Below are 15,656 nucleotides of genomic sequence, written 5' to 3'. Positions count from 1 at the left end.
TCGCTGAGCCTGGTCTTTTAACCCGAAGGTCCTAAATCCTGGCTTGGCCACATCAGGCAGTGGCTCCCTCGCCTAGAACTAGATTCACAGGAAATTGGCTCATGAGGCTGAAGTAAAATAATTAGGTGCCAGTTTATAATTTACAGTGAGAAACAGAATTGCTGAAGGCCCTGGACTCTGGTGTCCTTGGTACATACTTTTCCTGTAGGCAAGCAACACAGGAAGGCATGTTTCAGTCAGAAGGTCGCCTGGTGAGCATGGAAGCCGCATATGTGCGCAGAATCAGCTACCTGATTCCCACACGTCATCAGGCTCAGCCAGCCTGCCGCGTCTATCTCCACATTGGGGTTTTATCTGTCACTACCACACTACGCCAGGTGTCTGCTGCCTCAGATGCATGCATTTTCTTAGCTTATATGCCTACTGTGTGCCAGTTACCTAGCTCATGTAGCTTCTCTGTGGTGCTCGGATCGAACACACCACCTTGGCCTTTGTGATTTTTCTCTCTTGTATGTTAACACCTTATTGGGAGCCATTCTCTAGTCCTAAGGTGGCTTGGCATATCTGCTGTATTCTGCTGCTATATGCTGACTCGGTGATTTATGTCCCTTATTTCCAGGCCGTAAAGATAAACCGTCCTGTAGGGACCTTGCAATAACACTGTTTGCTCATGACACGGGGCCCTTAGTCTTTCCCCAGAAAAGTTTTCTCCTAAAGTGCCAGCAAACAGTGCTTCTCTTGCAGGGTTTGCTGTATCTGAACCCGACTCTTGTCCAGCCAAGTACCCAAGCCAGAAATCTGGATGTTGTTCTTGACCCTTGGCTTTCGCTGGCCCCCATAACCAGCCAGCCCCCAAGGTTCCTCACCTGTGCCTCCTAATACTGCTCAGATCTGCCCCCCTTTCACTGTCTCACTTTCTGCCCAGTCCTGCCCTTATCAGCAGTCAGGGGGTTGCTCTAACAGCCTCTGTCAGGGTCAGTCTCTGTGGCTCCAGTCTTGCCCACTCTGATCCATTCTCACTCAGTGACCGGAGGAGCTTTCAGAATGCTCAGATCTGATCATGCTACTCGTCCATCCCAGCCTCTTGCAGTTTAACCTTTCTAACTGTATCCGGTTAGCCTGGCTCCATAGTGTGCTCTACATTCGGAATTATTTCCAAGTGCACAAGCCCCCGGCTTGATCCTTTTGTGGTCTCCCATAGAACTTCCTATTACTCTCATCCCACATGCTCATCGCCTTCATCTCCACCCAGCCGATGCCTGTTTGCCCCTCAGGTCTCACCTGAGTAATTAATTCTTTTTGAGAAACCTCCACGTGCTCTCTCAGCCTTCTGAATTTGGCTGTCCATACATCATACTGTATGCTGTCATCTGTTTGAGGGAATTTCCAGCTAGACACTGAGCTCCTTAGTCTCCCAATCTGAGCACCTAGTACAATGCCTGGAGTGTTTTAAGTAGCTGTTGAAGGATGGATTGATGAATGAATAGTGGCCACATTAAAAGTCTGTTGGTTGATTGTGTTTTATTTCACCTTATAGATGCACATGTTTATTGCTCGCTATTGTGACCTGTTAAATGTGGACATCTCCTGTGATGGGTGTGATGAGATCGCCCCCTGGCATCGCTACCGTTGTCTGCAGTGCAGCGACATGGATCTCTGCAAGACTTGCTTCCTAGGTAAACTTCACGGCCTGAGTGTGCCATCCCCACGAGGAAGAAGCATTTCTATCTTCTGTGATCTTGTTATTTTTTAACCTTCCACTGTACAGTGACAACACTGCCCAGTGTTCTCTGTCTTGTCGGCAAATATGACCTCACTTCCCCAGCTGAGTGACAAACTCCAGAGCTCTGTTACCTGACAAGCTTCCACCTTCCACCTCACTGTGTGTAGACACTTGATAAACTCTCAGCACCAGTGAATGTCCATCCAGTTGAGTTTTCAGGAAATGATTTTGCCCTCTGAATCAGGCTGTTTATAGAAGTAAAATACACACAAGCAAACTTCAGAAATTCTTGAATCCTCTCACTTCACAGGTGCTGAGACAAAGCAGGTTGACAGTAGTGAGCGGCTGAGTGCTGTTAGTGTACATACCGCCTGGCTGCATAAAATACAGCGCCTGTCCCAGAAGCATTCGCAGCTGTGGCAGGAGAAGGGACCTGCTCATGCAAGGTGTATTGCAGGGTAGGAGTGTCTGCCAAGTTACAGACGGGCAGTGCACGTTATTCTGGGAGAGTTCAGAAGGAGGGAAGGCTGCTGTTGAAGGAAAGCCGGTGGAGGAGGTGGGATGTGAGAGTGGAATCACTCAGTCATGTCTGACTCTTTGCAACCGCATGGACCATACAGTTGATGGAATTCTCCAGGCCAGAATACTGGAGTGGGTAGCCTTTCCTTCTCCAGGGCATCTTCCCAACCCAAGGATCGAACCCAGGTCTCCGACGTTGTAGGTGGATTCTTTACCAGCTGAGCTACAAGGAAGCCCAAGAATACTGGAGTGGGTAGCCTATCACGTCTCCAGTGAATCTTCCCCATCCAGGAATCGAACCGGGGTCTCCTGTATTGCAGGCGAATTCTTTACCAACTGAGCTATGAGGGAAGCCCCTAAGAATGTGAATCGGGCTTTAAAGAAAGTTAACAGTGGAGAGTGTGTCATCCTAAGACTGAGCGAGTCCAGGGCCAGAGGAGTGAGCTTCTGCAGTGTGTTTTGATGGACTTACCAATGTCCACAGCTGAGTGATGGATTAAGACAAGTTGGGCCCAGGTTATGGGATCCAGAGATGCCAGTCTCAGGAATTTGAATGAGTCTACAAACAGAAGGGGAGGTTTTGCCAGCAGGATATCAACATGACCAGAGCTATGCTAGAGGAAGCTGTCCATGTAAGAGCTTCCTTTAGGAAATCACAGTAGTGACAAGGGGATTCGTGCCTGGACTAGGTTTCTGGCCGTGGGTCAGAAGTGGGTCAGAGGTGAGGAACATTCAGCAGAGTGTGTGATGGGGCTTGGAGACCCACCGGACTCAAAGTGAGAAGGAGACCAGAGCTGTCAGTCTCTTTCATGACTCACATTCTTTCTCACTCAGTGGGTCTGGGGTTATGGAGTCTCTTTTCACCTATGATTTGGGAATGAAAAAGTAAAAGCAAATACCTGATAAGTTCTCAGTGCTTGTTAACAAGAATACACCAATAGATGCTTAGATATGTCTGGGGAGGGTTCGTGGAAGATGCCTTACAAATTGTCATGAGGACTTGTGCTGCCAAATGGAGGTTATAATGGGAATTGGTGATCTATTTGATCAGGCTCTACATTGCACTGAAAAAGGGAAGTCAGCCCATGGTACCACTGCTAAGAAGTTTCTGTGCCAAGAGTATCATTTGTATGCTGAGAAACACTGGGCAGAATGCACCAGTCTCTGAAAGATGCCTGTGGTCCCTGACATCCTGAGCGATCTGTTGGGAGCAACTCTGCTTCTGGGTTTGGTTTGGGTTTGGAAACCAGCCCTTCTCAGAGCCCTTCCCCGAGTCCACCTCACGCTGCTGTGCTTCCCCCAGGTGGAGTGAAGCCTGAGGGCCATGGAGATGACCACGAAATGGTCAACATGGAGTTCACGTGTGACCACTGCCAGGGTTTGATCATAGGCCGGAGGATGCACTGCAATGTATGTGATGACTTTGACCTGTGCTATGGATGCTACGCGGCCAAGAAATACTCCTATGGGTATGTCTCACGTGACCTCCAGCCCCGCAAACTGGTACTCACTTGCTTTTTAAAAAAACAATCCTATAAAAAATTTAAAACATACCCACAAGTAAAAAGAGTAGTGCAATGAATCTTCATGTCCCCTTTACCCAGACTCAGCAATTAGGAAGATTTTGCTGCGTGTGCTTCAGTTTTCTTTTTTTCTCCTGCTTTGTTAAAAAGCATTTTAAAGCAAATTCCAGACCTTCAGTCATTTCCTTCCTACATACTTCATATCCATCTCAAAAAATTATGGGCATTTCCTCACATTACCAAAATGCTATAAGCGTACCCTGTGAAAGCTTCACAAAAAGGAAGTCTTACTTCACTTGGTTTCCATGGACAGTCTTCTAGGGGTTGTGAAATACTGAAGTGGATTGTGCAGTGTTTGTGTTCATTAATTTTTCTGAAGAGAGGGCTAATACCTATCTTTAAATTTTCAGTAACAGCCTTAGAGGTAACTGATGCCACCTGTGACCGTGCATGTGGTCCCCTGAGGCCCCATTCTCCTTTTCGGATGCTCACAAGGGCCTTCAGGCCTTAAAAATATCTTGCCTTTGCAGCCACTTGCCTACCCACAGCATCACTGCCCATCCAATGGTGACCATCCGGATCAGCGACCGGCAGAGGCTCATCCAGCCCTACATCCACAACTACTCCTGGCTGCTCTTCGCTGCCCTGGCTCTCTATAGCGCCCACCTGGCCAGCGCCGAGGACGTGGACGGCGAAAAGCTGGACCCAGAGGTCCGCAGCAGCGCCGCCACCCTGCGGAGCCGGTGCCTACAGCTCGTCGGGGACTGTCTGATGAAGGCTCACCAGGGAAAAGGTAGGTATTCCTTAGGCTTGGAAACCAAACCAGCCCTAAACTGCTCATGGAGGAACAGCCGCAGCAGAAGTGAAACGCAGTGCTCAGTGTGGAGATGTCAAAATCCAGTTTTCCACAAGAGATGCTCACCATGAAGTGGAACTTAATTTTATTTATTTAATTAAAAAAAATTTTTTTATATTGTCACTGATTTTTTTTTAATCTTTTGGCAATGGCCCACTGCATGTGGGATCTAGTTCCCTGACCAGGGATTGAGCCTGCACCCCCTTCGTTGGCAACTCAGAGTCTTAACCACTCGACCAACAAGGAGGTCCCCCCGGAACTTAATTTTAAATCTGCATGTGCATTTGAGAGAAACATTGGCATTAAAGGAGCATTTAGTTTCTCTAAAATATTTCGTGAAGGTGAGAAAAAAAACGAATAATTAAAACTCTTAATGTCTGGGGATAAATTATTTGAATACACCAGACTTAACTTTGCCAAAGCAATTCAGCCTTTTAAAAAAAAACAAAAACCAAAAAAACCTGGAGTGCAGAACCACTTCCACACAACTGTGTTCTAAATGAGAGCTATTTATAATGAAATTAGTTTGACTAATAAAATGTCTAGATGACTTGATTTTACTGAGGGGTGCCGAGGAGAAGAATAATGTGAATGTTAAATTCCTGAGACATTTAAATTCCTTCCAGAATAACAGACCAACTCCTCATTCTAGTAAACGTGAGGGAGTCAGACTCGGCTGACGTAGCGGTGGGTGACACTGGTCCTTCAGATCTGTCTTGTTAACTGCCAGCGAGAACTTAAAAATCTAGTTGTATGGGGCTCTATAAAATTTTCATGTTTATGATTTTCTAAACAGGCAGTCCTCTTGTATCTTTTGTCCCGTGTTGTTAATAAAGCACAGGTGTCCCCTGCTATCGAAACTTCTAGTGTCTGAAGTCAGGAGCTGAGTAGATGTGTGGGATGGGGGGAGAGGACTGGACTGAGTACTCTGGTTCAGCTTGTGGAAGAGCTCAGCCGTCTCTTTGCATATGGTAGTAAAGTGATTTATGGCATTTGCAGGGAATAACCCTCTTATAAAACTTTCAACCATCCTCTTTTTTGCTTCCCACGTTTAGGTCTTAAAGCTCTAGCTCTGCTTGGTGTATTGCCAGATGGTGGCTCTCCTCCAGAAAACCAGGCCCTGCCAGTCACCGTGCCCACCCAGACGTCAGAGGAGCAGCCAGAGAAGAAAGCTGTGCAGGCTGCTGCGGAGCCGGCCCACGCAGGCCCTGCTGGGCACCGCAGTGTAAGTAAGAGGCCTTTCTTGTGCACAGTCACAGGTGATCCCAGAGATGTCACGTGAGGGAGCGGAGCAGCGACGTGAAGGGTCCGGTTTGTGACCCAGTTTGCCGGGGTGTGGGTCCCTGTTCTGTCTGACTTTGGGCACATCACCACATCTCTTCAGTTTTCTCATCAGTAAAATGAAGGGAGAATAATAATAGCTATCCCTTAGGGTTGTTGTGAGGATTTACATGCATTACACACACCAAATTAATGTCTTAAGTCCTCAGGGGAGTTTTTGGTGGTCCAGTGGTTTAGAATCCACCCGCCAATGCAGGGGACACGGATTCAGTCCCCGGCTGGGGAACTAGGATCCCACATGCCATGGGACAGCTGAGCCTGTGCACCACAACTAGAGAGAAGCCCTCACGCCACAACTGTAGAATCCATGGGCTCTGGAGCCCCGGTGCCACAGCTCGAGAGAAGCCCACATGCCAAAACAGAGACCCCCAGTACCGCAGCTGAGACCCAGCGCAGCCAAAAGCAAGTGAATGCACAGAGTGCTTAAAGCAGCATTCATGGTAAGCTCTGTCGGTGTACACTACTCCTGTTCCCCGCCTCCTGTGGTTTTTATAAGGACTGAGTAAGATTACACACCTAAAGAGGTTGGTTCCTTCCTGGCCCGTGGTGAACACTGTATACGTGAAACCACTTTTATATTCAGTTAACAAATAGGTGATCCTAAGTGCTTAGTACTTACCAAGTAGTTTACATAGGTAGTTTATGAGAGTTTACCTGTGCTTGTTGAAGTGGAAGGAAAGCCTTCCTGGGTCCAGATGGAACCTGCGACAGTGACACTGAAGATCGTTTTGTGCAAGAGCAGAGCCTCCATGACGCTGCCTTCAGAGCCTGAGTCGGTGCCGTCAGCGCCCCGGCGTTGCCTCAGGAGCTGCTGCTGTTTCTGTCCCCTGTCTCTGTCATGAAGGATCCCCGTTGGTGCTTATCTTTCCCTGGGATCCTGTCGTCTTTAAGAGGAGGACAAAAGCAGAGATGGCAAAAGCTTGAAAATTCCATTAGCTTCATTCAGCCAGAAAGCCAGCACAAGGACAGGCGACGTAATAACCCTCAAGCCTGTTTTGACCACAAAACCCCTTCTCCAGGCAACATTGTTCCCATCCACAGATTGTGGTGGGACAGGGAAAACATCAGCAGGGTCAGGGTAAATCAGCAGTCTTCCCTTCGCCTTTGAGCCTGAGAATAATCATATCTTCTTGTGAGCCCCCAGCATCTTATAATGTGCCACCAATCAGCACGGCACTCCTTATGTATCTACTTACTCACTTATTTTTATCAAAATAGACTTTAATTTTTTAATTTAGTGAATTAAAATCCTAGTTTTTACAATGGATTTTGATGCTCAAGTTGTCCCATGTTTGGCCAGTGGAAGCTCCTTCCAGCTGGCTTTTTTGTCTTTTGCTATGTCTTGATTATTCTTTGAGCACTTCTTTAATTTTTGATACAAAAAGAGGTTTCAGGCTTATCTTAGGCTTTCCCTGCCTAGGGATTGGAATCAGCCTTTTTCTAGGGAACCCCCAGGGCATTCTTTTTATTCCTGAGGTATCCATACCTTTTGAGTCTTCTTACAATCAGTAGCTGTGTGCCCGCAGGGTACCCTGCCCCTGGCTCGCTCTCTAAGTCTTCTGTGTGGCAAATTGCAGTTTCTGTATCTCCTGCCTTGGAAGGTAGATTCTTTTTTTTTTTTTTTTTTTTTGCTGTCCTGCGTGGGAGTGGAATCCTGCTTCTCTGACCAAGGATCAAACCCACGCCTCCTGCCCTGGGAATGTGGGAGTGTGGAGTCTTAACCACTGCACTGCCAGGGAAGCCGCTGGAAGGCAGATTCTTAACCACTGGACTACCAAGGAAGTCCTTGGCTAGTGATTTTTTAAATTGTCTGAATGTAAAAAAATTTCTTTCACATAAAAGTTTACTCACTCTCTAATTTGTTTTTAGGGGAAGAGAGATGCTCCTAAGGAATTCAGACCTTTAGATTGCAAACAGAGAAGTAAGGCCAGTGAAGGTATATCATTAAGGAAGGATCCTTCCTGCCTGACTCAAATTTCAGACTCACCTGCAGATGCCTGCACACCTACAGGACTTCCAGGTAAAAACTCTGACAATTACCTTGATCTCTTTCATCTTAAAATGTATACATACCCATCTCTGAGTTCTCTCTTACACACAGTTGGTAACTGATTAGCACCCAAGGGTGCATGGTTTCTCAGTTCTGCCTCAGATAGTACTGATACCACTTTGAAAGTCATCTTTGCTTCATCTTGTTTATCTAATTTCCTATCTTGTTTATTTCCTGATTCACTGAGTGCCTTCTGTGTGCCAAGCACTGTGCTAGACTCTGGGGATGAAGCAGGGACCAGGTCAGACAAATGGACGCATAGCTCCTGCCTTCATGAGGCCTGCAGCCTGGGAGGGTTTAAGACAGGGGTACATGTAACTGTAATTTGAGGTGGGATGTGCTTCTGTCCAGAAGAGAGGCCTGAGTGGGTGGTAGCAGTGATGGGGATCCAGCTTGAACAGGTTGTGTCCACGTAAAGCCCTTGTAAAGAAGGCCTGCATGTGACCTCAGAAGTGCTGGGATCTGTTGGGGGGAGGGGCACCCAGGGCAGAAAGGACAAGAGGAGCAAAGCCCCAGAGAGGAAACCCCCAAAGGAATCCAGGGAGAAGCCTGTGGGGCAGGTGTGTAGGGAGGACAGGGAGGGAGTGGGAGCCCTGAAATAGGGAAGTGGAGGGGTGCTTGCACCCTGCAGTGGAGGCCCTGGGCTGCCTGCTGGGAATGGCAGCGAGGTCAGAGCTGTGTTGCAGGGCGATTGAAGAGCCAGGAGATGGAGGTGCTGTGGACCGAGGAGACTGGCAGCAAACGTCAGCCTCCTCCTTGGGGAGGCAGGGTCCTTCCCTGGTGCCCGTTCTGTGACAGAGGCAGGGCTGAGCACCCAGCGTCCTGCCCTGTCCCAGAAGGGGCTGATGCTCATCTCTGCAGATCATGACTTAAGTTCAGGAAGCGGTCTGACACTCCATGTCAGTCCAGATCATCAAAACCCACTCTTGTCTGATCCCATCTGAGAATCAGCATCCTGGTCATGTACAGTTGCTTTAGCCATCAGGGATTTATTGAGTTGCTGCTGTGCTTTGGAAACATTTCTAGGTGTTTGTGATACATTACTGCGGAGAGGGGGAATCTAGAAGGGAAGTCAAACAATAACCAACCAGTAAAAAAAGGATATGGTGTTTTAAAAGGTAATTAGATGCCATGAGCACAAAAGAGCAGGGAATGGAGAGGGCAGAGGAGTTTGGGGAGATGGGAGGGCAGGCTCGACATTAAAACAGGGTGATCGGGACAGGCTTCCTTGAGTAAGACTTGTTCAGTAATAGGTTTTTAAAGTCTCGACTTGATGCTGTAGTGGCACAGGGCGGTACAGTGATTTACCTGCCTCTTCATACATGCATGGAACCTGGCAAAATCTGATAGCTTGCTATTTTACAACTCAGATGCTGAAAATTCAGAAGCATCCTCCCAGAAGCCCATTGAGGAAAAGGCAGTTATTCCAAGCCCTGAGCAGGTGTTTGCGGAGTGCTCCCAGAAGAGGATTTTGGGATTACTAGCAGCCATGCTACCTCCCTTAAACTCGGTAAGAGACAAAACGAGAGAGAGAGAGAAAGGAAAAATAAAAGGAGAAAGAGTGCATGAGAGGGTAGTATTATGCATAAAAAAAATTTTTAGAAAGCCATATACTGAAATATTAATTGCGGTCATCTGTATATCCCTGGGATAAGAATATGAATTGGAAGTAAGATTGTAAGATGATGCCTGAGAATGTTTATTTTACAGTCAATTGTATCTAAGCCATTTGTGAAAGACACTGCATAATTCTCCTGGCACCAGGCCAGTTATAAATAATACATGAAGACAATGGAGTGTTTGGTTGGTGTGGTTACCTAGATGTCTTATTGAACAGATTTTTCTCCTCTCTTAACAGGATCCCACAGTCCCCCTGATAGACCTGGAGCACGTGCTCCCGCTCATGTTCCAGGTCGTCATCTCAAACGCAGGCCACCTGAATGAAACCTACCACCTCACCCTGGGTCTCCTCGGCCAGTTAATCATCCGCCTTTTACCAGCGGAGGTAGATGCTGCCGTGACCAAGGTCCTCTCAGCCAAACACAACTTGTTTGCAGCTGGGGACAGTTCAGTCGTGCCAGACGGCTGGAAGACCACCCACCTGCTCTTTAGCCTGGGGGCTGTGTGTCTAGACAGGTAGCCACCCCCACTCTATCCCTCCTTGGTGTTCATTTCTTTGGGTCATTGAACTGGCTGTTGATTAATTTCAGTGTGCTTCGGTGCTGTCTTTGCCCCTGTATTGTCTAGGGCTCTTCTGTGAGACTAGAATTAGTTTTATTAGCAACATTATCAACTGATATTAAAGCTGTGCTTAAAACCCACGTTAGAACAGCTGTTGCCACCTGAGTTCTGTCTGCTGATTCAGCTCTCTAGTGATATATATTCTGGTTTGTTTTTTCCTGAGAGTAATAGGTGCAGGCTTTGAGACTGAACAAAATAGATCTGTTTTCATTATAAAAGCAATGCCGTGCAGCTTGTCAGTGTGTCTGGTGCTATTTTATTCCCCCTACCCAGCCCTGCCCCTCACCACCCCTTGCAGATCTGTTCCCTGACCAGGGATTGAACCCAGGCCACAGTAGTGAAAGCCCAGACTTCTAACCACTAGGCCACCAGGGAACTCCCTGGTGCTTTTTAAAATATATTTCCTTCCAAGCTTCTTTTCTGTGGATGCATATGAGTGTGCATAAGTGCACATGTGTGACCATTTATAGAGATTTTTAAAACCTTAACGATAGACTGAGTATATAAGTACAAATCTTGATTATTTTCCCCCCGCTCATCATTTCTGAAAAGCATCATTGTGGTAGTTTTTAAACTAATCAGTGAATGGCTCGTTGGCATGTTTATGGGTCTGCCTTGGAGTGCGGTGAGCTGGTGCGTTGCATTTGGAGCCTGTGCACCACCACCTGAGGGCGCTCTTGCCTTCCAGCCGCGTGGGCTTGGACTGGGCGTGTTCTATGGCGGAGATCCTGCGGTCGCTCAACAGCGCCCCTCTGTGGCGAGACGTCGTTGCCACCTTCACAGACCACTGCATCAAGCAGCTGCCTTTCCAGCTGAAGCACACCAACATCTTCACACTGCTGGTGCTGGTTGGCTTCCCCCAGGTACACCTCTCTGAAGGCCTGGTCTCTTCCTGTCTTCATCAGACATACCAAAGTCCCTATAGCATATATCCTGCGGAGTTTTTCCTTCCCTTACATAATTTGCTTTTACAGTACTGGTATATTCTCAAGATTTTGGGATGGTTTGTTCAACTTGCATTTTAAGTTTAGTCATTTGACTCATTTTATTAGCCGGTAGTTGGCTTTGAATAATAGGTAACTAATACCCTATTAATAAGTTACAGAGAACTTCAAAGTATGATTGTTCTTCACTTTGGCCTTCAGCTTGATCTCATTTCTAATTTTCAACTAGTTGGAACAATGGAGACTGTGAAAACATGGCTTCATTCAGCAAGCACTTAAACCAGTTCCGTGCCAGGCCTGTGCCAACCCTGGACTTGTAGAAGGGAAGAATCCTGACCCTGACTGCCTGCTGAAGTCAGCGGCATGAGCAAAAGAGACTGTGTTCTATGTGCTGCTGAGTTTCCTCTTCTTTCTCTGTCGTGCTTAGGTCCTCTGTGTGGGGACCCGCTGTGTGTATATGGATAATGCCAATGAACCACATAATGTGATCATCTTGAAGCACTTTACTGAGAAGAACAGAGCTGTGATCGTCGATGTCAAAACCCGGAAGAGGAAAACAGGTCCCAAGCGTAATTATTTTATCTAAGAATCAGAGCACATTTTCTGTATACGCTATAAGCAGTTAAAATATCTCTGTTCTTGCCCCTGCACATGGATTAAAAAAAAAACAAATTATAGCTCTCTGAATTTCTTTTTCCTGGAGGAGGGCATGACAACCCACTCCAGTATTCTTACCTGGAGAAACCCTTGGACAGAGGAGCCTTGTGGGCTACAGTCCATGTAGGGTTGCAAAGAGTTGGACACAACTGAAGTGACATGTAACTTCTTTTTCCTCATCTGTGAAATGATGTGGTTGAGTTGGGATCGCTTTAAAGGCTCTTTCTATGTTGTTATGACTCTTTGTTTCGGGATTGGCCAGATGTTTAGATTCTGAATATCTACTTTTTCCATTTGCCAGTATCATTTGTTTTCTAGTGGGTAATTTAAACATATGGTGGCTACAGGAATGTAAAGTAACTTCATCAATAGGACAGTGAAAGTATATCATAAAGTGCCCTTTTGATTTAATTCGCCAAATCCCAAATGATCTGGAGTGTCTTATTATTATGAGCCCTCTTCTGCTCTTGAAATAATCTGCTTTATCATTTAGCTTCAGTATTAGGCACTGTCTATGCTATTTTTGTATACAGTTTGATGTAAAAGTCAAGGTTTATTTTATTTTTTTACATGTGAATCTCACTGTTCTAGGACCATTTGTTGAACAGACTATTCTTTCTCCATTGAATCATCTTGGTAACTTTGTGAAAATTAATTGACCCATATATCTTGGTGTTTATTTATGGATTTTATTATGTTCCATTAATCTATATATTGTATATTTCTCCTTACTTGAATGCCATATTGTCTTGACTGTTGTTGTTTAGTCTGATTCTTTTGTGACCCCCATGGACTGTAGCCCACCAGGCTCCTTCTGTCCACAGGATTTCCCAGGCAAGAATACTAGAGCAGGTTGTCATTTTCTTCTCCAGGAGATCTTCCTGACCCAGGGATCAAATCTGAGTCTCCTGCATTGGCAGGCGGGTTCTTTACCACTGAGCCACCAGAAGAAAGCCCTTGAGTGTTATAGTTTTCTCCTGAGTGTTGAGAGAGAAATCAGGTCCTCCAACTTTGTTGTTATTCTTCAGAATTGTTTGGCTAGTCTAGTTCCTTTGTCTTTTTGTTTAAATTTTGGGATCAGCTTATCAGTTTCTATTAAAGAACTTGCTAGGGTTTTGATTGACATAACATTGAATCTGTAGATTCATTTGGGGAGAAATGATGTCTTAACAATACTGAGTCTTTTGATTCAGGAGCATGGTACATCTCTCCATTCACTTATGAAACAAATTTAGGTCTTATAAAATGTACATCTTTAGTTTCTCTGAACCTAGCATGGGGTATAGCATGTCTTTTCTTTTTCATTGCATAGACTGCCTAGCCAGAGATTTATCAATTTATTTGATATTTTCCAAGGACTGGCTTTTGGTTTCTTTGATGTTTCTCTGTTATTTCTGATTGCTGTTCCATTAATTTCTATCTTTCTATTATTAATTTCTTTCTTTCTTTCTGCTTTGAGTTTAATTTGCTCTTTTTTTCTTTTTCTGGTTTCTTAAGGTGGAAGTCTAAATCAGTGATTTGACTTCGTCTTTGAGAGACAATTTTTCTGGGTAGAAAATTGTGGGCTGAGAGTTTTTTCTTAGCATATTTTAAAGATATTGATCCATTTTCTTCTGGCTTTCATAGTTTTTGCTGTGAAGTCAGCCATAATTCTCTGTTACTCTTCAAAATGTGTCTCTTGGGGAATTCCCTGGCGATCCAGTGGTTGGGACTTGGGGCTTTCCCTACTGTGGACTTGGGTTCAATCCCTGGTCAGAGAACTAGGATCCTATAAACGGTATAGCCAAAATATTAATAAACAAAATGTGTCTCTTTTCTCTGGCTACATTTAAGATTTTTCTCTTAATCCTTCAGTGAAGGACTACCAACTGGTCCAGAAAGGAGGAGGACAGGAAGGCAGTGACTCCCAGGCCCAGCTAAGCCAATACTCTCAGCACTTTGCCTTTATTGCCAGTCACCTTCTGCAAACCAGCATGGACAGCCATTGTCCCGAGGCAGTGGAAGCAACTTGGGTCCTGTCCCTGGCCCTCAAAGGATTATATAAAACGCTAAAGGTAATGTTGAGTTTCTTCCATTTGCTAATCAGTCTGGCTGTGATCTAACACCTGCAGGGTATTAACTAGAAGGAAGTATCATCGATTTCAATGAATAGGATCATAGGATCTTGATTATTTTTAGAAATGATTGGGGCCTTGCACAAGGATATCATTAAGGAAGAAACAGAATTTTCCCAGTAGTTGGTTCTCTGTAATTTTTCAGTCCTGCCTCATGGAACCAGGTACTACTACCTTATGGGCACATAACCTTGGAAGATGAGAAGAAGAATTGACAACAGTTTCTCGCTTCCCTCTGAACCACAGCTCCCTCTGGTTCATTATAGGGAGAAAAAAGGAGAGTAACATCTTATGGGATCTTTAAGCAGTAGCTCAGCTAGTAAAGAATCCGCCTGCAATGAGAGAGGCCTTGGTTCGATCCCTGGGTTGGGAAGATCCCCTGGAGAAGGAAAAGGCTACCCACTCCAGTATTCTGGCTTGGAGAATTCTATGGACTGGATAGCCCATGGGGTCACAGAGAGCTGGACACAACTGAGGGACTTTCACTTGCATTTATCTATAGCCTGGCTAGCTCAGTCGGTAGAGTGCGAGACTCTTAATCTCAGGGTCGTGGGTTCAAGCCCCACGTTGGGCGATGATTAGTTTGACTTCCCTGGTGGCTCAGATGGTAACGCGTCTGCCTACAATGCGGGAGACCCGGGTTCAATCCCTGGGTTGGGATCTCCTGGAGAAGGAAATGGCAACCCACTCCAGTATTCTTGCCTGGAGGATCCCATGGATGGAGAAGCCTGGTAGGCTACAGTACATGGGGTCGCAAAGAGTTGGACACGACTGAGAGACTTCACTTCACTTTGGCATTTGGGGTGAGAGAAGGCAGACAAGTTGAAGAGCTGGGCAGTAACTAACATGGAGATGGGAAGCCTTGACTTATGGGGAACATGATTCTTCTACTACTTGAGGGGCATCGGGAGCGAGGAAGGGATCACTTTTAGGATGACCTTCCCAACAGAACTAGCCAAAGAAGAAGGATTTCCTCTGGAAGGCTTATGAGCTCTCTGAGTTGGGCAGCACTGGCAAGGAGGACATGAAAGGACCCAAGCACCACAGGGAGGCTGGTCTAGGTGGCATTTCGGCTCTGGCCCATCCCTGAGAATTTATAGTTTTAGGCTTGAGGCCACACATCTGCTGTTTGTTGACTTCATGGCATTTATCACAATCTGTTGTATTAGTGGTTTTGCATTATAGAAGGTTTGGGAAAGTAAACTCCCTGAGGGCAGAGACCATTTATGCCTTTGGATCCTTGATTCCGTAAATATTTGTTGAGCACCAGGTGCCAGTTGGAACTGATTACGTAGTGCTGAACTAGAAAGAAGGTCCCTGCTGTCATGGAGCTTTCAGCCTTAACTGTGAGGGAGACACCAAGGAGCCTGCAAGGAAAACCACAGGAGTCAGAAAGAGCCTTCCTGAAGAGCTGAAATCTGAGGTGGTAGATAAGGAGTCTGGGCAGAGTATTGCATGCTGGGAGAGAGCAAACTCCAGGTGCAGAAGGAGCACTTCAGGGCTTCGGGACAGTGCTAAGGAGGAGAGGAGACACAGAGGCAGGCAGGGAGCCTGCAGGGGCCTTGTCAGCCGTGAACAGGGACTCAGACTTCAGTCTGCAGGACAGTGGGAAGCTTTGGGGAGGCAGAGAGCAAGAGAGGGACATAAAACCTCTGTTCTTAGCACAGGACTCAGCACGTACAATGTAC

General features: G+C 46.1%; 1 protein-coding gene and 1 non-coding gene across 2 annotated transcripts in view; both read left to right on the top strand.

Annotated features, from left to right (window-relative positions):
- ZZEF1 (zinc finger ZZ-type and EF-hand domain containing 1) overlaps nucleotides 1-15,656 on the top strand; it is a 94,463-nt gene that overhangs the window by 60,581 nt on the left and 18,226 nt on the right. Inside the window, exons 34-43 of the mRNA XM_013972156.2 lie at nucleotides 1,538-1,676; nucleotides 3,546-3,711; nucleotides 4,296-4,558; nucleotides 5,677-5,846; nucleotides 7,832-7,982; nucleotides 9,383-9,522; nucleotides 9,871-10,148; nucleotides 10,942-11,116; nucleotides 11,625-11,757; nucleotides 13,709-13,908. Of these exons, the coding sequence (XP_013827610.2) occupies nucleotides 1,538-1,676; nucleotides 3,546-3,711; nucleotides 4,296-4,558; nucleotides 5,677-5,846; nucleotides 7,832-7,982; nucleotides 9,383-9,522; nucleotides 9,871-10,148; nucleotides 10,942-11,116; nucleotides 11,625-11,757; nucleotides 13,709-13,908 (1,815 nt within the window). The remainder of the gene's footprint in view (nucleotides 1-1,537; nucleotides 1,677-3,545; nucleotides 3,712-4,295; nucleotides 4,559-5,676; nucleotides 5,847-7,831; nucleotides 7,983-9,382; nucleotides 9,523-9,870; nucleotides 10,149-10,941; nucleotides 11,117-11,624; nucleotides 11,758-13,708; nucleotides 13,909-15,656) is intronic.
- TRNAK-CUU lies at nucleotides 14,470-14,542 on the top strand. The gene has a single exon. It is a non-coding gene; the product is annotated as a tRNA-Lys (tRNA).

The sequence above is a fragment of the Capra hircus genome, chromosome 19, assembly GCF_001704415.2.
Source record: "Capra hircus breed San Clemente chromosome 19, ASM170441v1, whole genome shotgun sequence".
Lineage (NCBI taxonomy): Eukaryota > Metazoa > Chordata > Mammalia > Artiodactyla > Bovidae > Capra > Capra hircus.
The sequence above is the reverse complement of the archived record's forward strand: the minus strand, read 5'-3'. Positions and strand labels throughout refer to the sequence as shown.